This window comes from Rutidosis leptorrhynchoides, chromosome 7 (genome assembly GCF_046630445.1).
Source record: "Rutidosis leptorrhynchoides isolate AG116_Rl617_1_P2 chromosome 7, CSIRO_AGI_Rlap_v1, whole genome shotgun sequence".
Taxonomy (NCBI): domain Eukaryota; kingdom Viridiplantae; phylum Streptophyta; class Magnoliopsida; order Asterales; family Asteraceae; genus Rutidosis; species Rutidosis leptorrhynchoides.
In genome coordinates, this window is record NC_092339.1 from 322,308,280 (window position 1) to 322,315,167 (window position 6,888).

General features: G+C 36.2%; 1 protein-coding gene across 1 annotated transcript; it reads right to left on the reverse strand.

The window, feature by feature from the left end:
• Positions 1-2,757: 2,757 nt before the first annotated feature.
• Positions 2,758-5,637, reverse strand: LOC139857388 (protein CUP-SHAPED COTYLEDON 2). Its single transcript, XM_071846136.1, has 3 exons — positions 5,284-5,637; positions 4,259-4,530; positions 2,758-3,677 (listed from the first exon to the last, which is right to left on the reverse strand). The coding sequence occupies exons 1-3, from the start codon at positions 5,456-5,458 to the stop codon at positions 3,096-3,098; spliced, it is 1,029 nt and encodes a 342-aa protein (XP_071702237.1). The 5' UTR covers positions 5,459-5,637; the 3' UTR covers positions 2,758-3,095.
• Between the last annotated feature and the right edge of the window lie 1,251 nt (positions 5,638-6,888).

Sequence of the window (6,888 nt, forward strand, 5' to 3'; positions counted from 1 at the left end):
ATTTTGGGGCTCCGCGACTCGCGGTGAATTTTGCCTTCAAACTCCGCGAATCGCGGAGGTTACTTTTACAGCTCAGAGGAGTTTGGCTCTTTGTTTACCGACGGTTTATAATATATATATAATATATATATAATTAATATAATTAATTATATATTATATTATATTTATATGCATAGTTAACTTGTAATTTTTAGTCCGTTGCGTCGAGCGTTAAGAGTTGACTCTGGTCCCGGTTCCGGATTTTCGAACGTCCTTGCGTACAATTTTATATTTTGTACTTTGCATTTTGAATCTTGTACTCTTGTGATTTCGAGACGTTTCTTATCAATAATTGGAACCTCTTTGATTGTCTTTTATTCTTTTGAGCTTTTTGGTCATTTGCGTCTTCAATTCGTCGAATCTGTCTTTTGTCTTCACCTTTTATTATTTAAACGAATATCACTTGTAAATAGAACAATTGCAACTAAAAGCTTGTCTTTCTTGAGGAATAATGCTATGAAATATATGTTCGTTTTTAGCATTATCAGTGGGTTTACAAGGTGAAGACTCGATCTGATGGCTCCATTGAAAGGTATAAAGCTCGACTTGTTGCTCGAAGTTTTTCTTAATGATATGGGCTGGATTATGAAGAAACATTTAGTCCAGTGGCAAAGATCACAACAATTCGAGTTCTACTAGCTTTAGCTGCTAGCAAATCTTGGAAGTTATGGCAGATGGATGTCAAGAACGCTTTCTTACATGGAGAACTCGACAAAAACATTTATATGGAGCAACCAAGAGGCTTTGAGAATAAAATCCATCCCGAGCATGTCTGCAAATTAAAGAAAGCACTATTCGGCTTGAAGCAGGCTCCAAGAGCTTGGTACGGGAAGATTGGCGAGTTCTTGGTACAAAGTGGTTTCACAGTTGCTCCTTCAGATTCTAGTTTATTTGTGAAACAAGATCAAGGAAAACTAGCCATAGTGCTAGTATATGTGGATGACTTAATCATCACGGGAGATCACTATGAGGAGATCCAAAGGACAAGAGAGAATTTGTCTATCAGATTTCATATGAAGGAGCTTGGAGAACTCAAACATTTTCTTGGACTCGAAATAGAGCAGAAAAGAGAAGGGTTATTTCTGGGACAACAGAAATATGCGCGAGATCTTTTACAAAAGTACGGAATGCTTAATTGCAAATCTATCTCAACTCCGATGGATCCGAATACAAAACTACGAGCAGATGAAGGAAAAAGTCTTGAAGATGTTACCATGTATCGAAAGATGGTCGAAAGTCTTATTTATCTCACACTAAGCCGTCCAGACATATCTTATGCAGTTGGAGTGGTTAGTCGATACATGAGCAATCCGAAGAAGCCTCACCTTGATGTTGTACGACGCATCTTAAGGTATGTTAAAGGCACTATTAACTTTGGTATTTTATACAAGAAAACAAAAGAATGTCACGTGACTGGATATTGTGACGCCGATTACGCTGGAGACTATGATACACGACGGTCAACAACTGGATACATGTTCAGTCTTGGATCAGGAGTAATACCATGGTGCAGCAAGAGACAACCAACAGTATCCTTGTCAAGCACTGAAGCAGAATATCAATCGGCATCGTCAGCAACACAAGAAATTACATGGTTGAAACAACTAATGGAAGATCTTCATCAATCAACAGACTATCAAGTAGAGCTTTTCTGCGATAACCTATCAGCTATACGTCTAGCAGAGAATCCAGTCTTTCACGCAAGAACAAAACATATATAAGTACACTATCACTATGTTCGCGAGAAGGTCCTTGAAGGGGAGATCAAGATGGTGCCAACAAAGACAGATGAACAGGTAGCAGATATATTCACCAAGAGCCTAAGTAAACCGAAGTTTACAAAATTCAGAGAAGCACTTGGAATGGTCTGCAAGACATCGTTGGAAGAAAATTTGCATTGAGGGGGAGTGTTAAAATACAATGCAAATTTAGAATAATATGGAATTAGTAAATGTATATGGGTAAAATATCTAGATATTAATATGTATAAGAAAATATCTAGATATTAGAATATGAGAGAAAAATCTAGAAATTGAAATGTAAAAGAAAAATCTAGATATTTGTAGGTTGTAGAAATATCTAGATATTTATATATCCATGGAAATATCTAGGTTCTAGAATGTTCCATGGAGTAGTATAAATATGAGAGGAGATTTCATTTGTGTTGTGTGAAGTTGTGAGAGTGAAATAAGAAGTGAAAGGTGTGAGTAAGTGAAGTGTGAAGTAGAGAAGAAGTAAGAAGTGAAGAAGAGTTAGAAGTAGAAGTTGTGAAGAAGTAAGAGTGTGAGTTGAATCCATAATATTGTAATTGTTTCTTTGTATTAATAAAAGTGTTCTTTGTTAAGTTTTACCGTTAAGCCTTAGTTCGTGTTTGAGTTCTTAGTGCACTTGTGTTATTTTTATTATATGGTCGGCTCTGCCGCCTAAGTGATATATGGTCAGTTATACCGCCTGAATGATATATGGTCGACACTGTCGCCTAAATATTATTGTGCACTAAGGATTTATAAAATTAAAGGCTAACCAACGTCAAAGTGTTGGTCTAGTGAGTGAGTATAACCTAGGTCCTCTATAGTGGGTGTGTTGGGCTCGTCGAAGCTTCCAACAGCCATTGCCATCCCTAGGCCCTGGTTATCAAGTTCATTATCAACAAAATTTCATGACTATTCAATACAAATTGTATCAAGATAAACTTCATAGAATGCTAAACAACCAAAACATATTACATATGATCATTTTTCACAATTGAAGGAGATAAGCTTAGTTATGGTTTTGGGAGGCAGTTATCCTTACATACTTATAATATGTGGCTCTCCCCCCATAAACCTAACTTATGTAACCATATATTATATAAAACTCTAGCTAACAGACCTAATAATTAAGATATTAAAAAACACCTCCAACTACACAAAACTTATCAACATAATTAAGATAGCTTACCCCATCTCATTCGATAGGGACACCAGTAACCTTAATGAACTGAACCCATAAATTACCGGCCTTTGAAAAATGATAGTGTGGACCCTACGTACGCAGCATCAGTCATCTACGAACGCTCAATATGGAGCCCAGTAGTTTTCAAGATCGCCACATTGGTCCATCGTCATGAACCTATTGTTGCCAAGCGTGTTCGAGTTACTAATTATGTCTCCATTGTTATAACCCAGGGCTTGTTCATTTACTAGACCACCACTACTTATAAGCATCGAGGACGTAACGTCCTCTTGTGGTTGTGGTTCTGGTGGTGGTGGTGGTTGACCCATTGGCCTCATTTGGGTTGTGGTTGACCCTCTAAGGTTTAGATTCAACCCAGAAATAGTGAAGCATTCGGAACCATTTTCGTTAGGGTAGTTTAACTGGGCTGGGTGAAGAGGTGGTATGTTCACATTATTACCTCGGAAAACTCTAGAAAACTCGGCGATATCAGCGTTGCTGATGTAATTGTTTCTTCCTAATCCGATGGGGAACTGGTAATTTGGGTCGGGTTGCATGATCTGGGGAGGGATCTGTATCCCTGAAGCATGGCCGATTTCAAGGTTGTACGGAATGTTCATCATGCCTCTCGAATGGCTGGACGATGATGGATACTTTTTACCACCCGCAGTCTTTTGGAAAACTCGACACACAACCCATTCGTCCTGCATATGTAACCAACAAAATATTTTATTAGAACAGAAGATATAATATCATTCTAATTAATCACTAATACTTTAACTTAATTTTTCTAGCTAAAGCCACCATATAGTAGTTAAATATGTATCAAATTTTTTTTTTGCATATAGGATTTATAATATTTTGATGAGTTAGACCGGTCAAAATGCATTCACCAATTAGTGATAGAGTTTTGACATGTATTTGTATGAGCTTCACTTGAAATTGTGATTTTGTAAAAGGAAATGCAAACAAAAATAAACTTCGATAATGAGTTGTACTCTATAATTCATTTATGCATATTTGTGGTGGATCTATAAAAAATAATGATGAAAATATCACCAGCCATTCCCATACAGTAATCCTTAGCCTTTGCGCGATTTCTAATTTTGAAAATGGTTAAAGGATAACTGGTTAAGGAACGCATTAATAACACACTTTTTGCAGGTTAAGTGCATTAAAAAAGCAGACCTAATTTGGATACACGCAATATTATGGACAACAAACACAAGTTGGAGGGATTAATATTTGTAAACACTAATCTGAGACAACCTAGCTTGGCACGTACCTTGGAACTGCGAAAAGCAGATTTGGCGTGAACGCGATACTCATGCATGACCCAATTGGTTTTCTCACCACGTGGGGCCCTCCCTCGATAAAATACCAACGTTTTCTTCATACCGACAAGTTCTGAGGTGGCGCTATTGAAGATCTCCTTGTCCTTACCAGTAGTCTTCCAGTAGCCAGTGTTGGTGGCTCTATTTGTTCTTACTCCTGTTGGGTATTTTCTATCTCTTAGGCTAAAGAAATACCATTCTTTCTCTCCCATTTTCGCCTTTCCTGTTACGTACAAATTTTTCAGTGGATTAGCTATAGAGGGAAATTAAACATTAGTCGGAACTCTTGGCTGATGAACCCTTTGTAATCGGTTGCTTTTGCTCTTTCTAGTTTCGGTTGATTTTTCTATATTTTTTTATGTTAAAAAAAATTTGTTGTCCAAGTATTTTTTAGCCAAGAAATGATATGTTAATTAATCTTAACATTTGAAATGATGATAAATTTTTACATGAAGATGCTGATCTTGTTTTCGAATATTAAGAAAATAAAATAAAAATAAAACATCATATATTCGTGTTTACTCAGTGAGTGATTTCTTTTTGTTTGTTGAGAAGATATGACTTTCACGAAAAATTACTTTTAAAGTGTACGTAAATCATCTTTGTAATCATTTATTTCTTGCCCATTTTAGTTCACCAAAAGCATATACTAAACTTCTCATTTCTTCAAATCTAAGAAATAAGATTCTTAACATATCCTTTCGGTAGAAATAAACAACATAAGAAGAAGACACGATCTAATTTAATTATTTAATTATAATTATAATTATAAGAAAAAAAACAAAACCCTAATTTTCAAATATGTTGCAAGGGAAGATATATTGTTGTATATCAGATTCACTCTTTTAGCTATACGCGTGAGCATCGCTTAAGCTTACATGCATGAACACGATTTGAACAAAAGCAACGCATATATTGCGAGTTAGTTACAATAAATTATAGTAACATCGAGTAGTAATAACTTTAAAGCGCGTACCAGGAAGATCCCAAGGCTCGCATTTATTAAGATCAACATCAGTAATCGCCCTTCCGGTAAAGCTTGAATCTTGTATCTTGTTTATAAGATAACAAGTAATTAATTCTTCATCGGTAGGATGAAACCGAAAACCCGGAGGAAGTGTTTCTACTTCTTTTTTAACTTCTCCTTCCATATTAATTCACTACCACCTTTCTTAAACTACAATTATATATCTAAAACTACTAATTAAACTACCTTAGTCTTAATGAGTTCTAACTGTACCATAATTTTGATCAAAGAGGTGAAAGGAAAAGGAAGGTGCAAATTTTAATGTGAATTGATCAGAGATAAGGTTTGGTGATCAAGTGTTGAAGTTTTCTTACCTAAATTTGAGTTTTAGATTTATAATTTTTTTTTAATCTTATAGTGCAATGAAAATTAAGGAAGCGCTACCTACTTTAGGTCTTAAGATATACTCTTCCTTGAGTGACGAAAAGTCCAATACAACCCTAGATTTCCTCATCCATTCGTGTGCCCTAAATTTTTTAATCATTGATTTTATTTTTACATAAATTGTAAAAAAAAAAAAAACTACTACAATGTTTTTGTCTTTCTTTAGTTTTACTGCAATAAACTTGTGCAAGATATAAATTGCAAATGATCTGATTTTTTGGTCTTAAATTGTTGTGTAATAACTTGTTGCAGTATGTAAAGAATATTTGCACTCTCCATATATACTAGTATTTTTCAGAATATTTTTGTTTTCTTTAGCATTTTGTGTGTGGTTGATATACTGAGTAGCAAGCATGAACCTATTTTTACTGAGACCATATTTGTATATACTAAATGTTCCAGGGTTTGTGATGGTTGTGTTTGATTCTTGTAATGATGTATAAAATTTTACCCAAAAAGAATTTGGCCTACCCATCAGCAAATCGTAATTTGCGATTTACGGGTGGCCGAGATTTGCGATTTGCGGGTGGCCGAGATTTGCAATTGCTTAATCATCCCACGATATCCCTAGTGGTAGCGTCATTATATCTTCACAAAGAACTTTGTGTTGTAGAGTAGCATGTCTCTCTTAGCGAGAAGACGGGAGTTCGACTCCCGTGGGGTGCAGCATTGCACACAAGGTTGTCCATTTCCCCTTGAATTCCACCCAGGGGTACCTTTCGCACATCGCGTTGCGGGGGGAAAAAGGAGAGAGGGGGGGGGGGGGGGGGTTGTTGCCACCCATGTCCTCGGATTGAGCCGGATTTCCTCCTAAGCATCAGTTGGAGGCGGGTTATGAATTGCAGGAGATGAACGTGTGGGTGTTAGGATGATCCCGTACTGCCGTTCAAAAAAAATTATATCTTCACAAAAGGTCTCAAATTCAAAGAGCACTAGTAAAATATATTTTTAGGTGACCAAGGAAAAAGGTTTAGGGGTACATCTTAGTAAAAATATCCCTTCACCGGGTAGTCTAAACATCAAAATCGTATTCGTTGAGGATTTGAGCTTTGTGTGTGCGATATTGTGGCTGATTTGCGTGCTTGCGTATTTCGTGTCCAGAGTTTGCGGGTGGCTTTAGTTTTTTGCTAAAATTAATTTTATATTATTCGTCTTGAATAAGATTTTCTG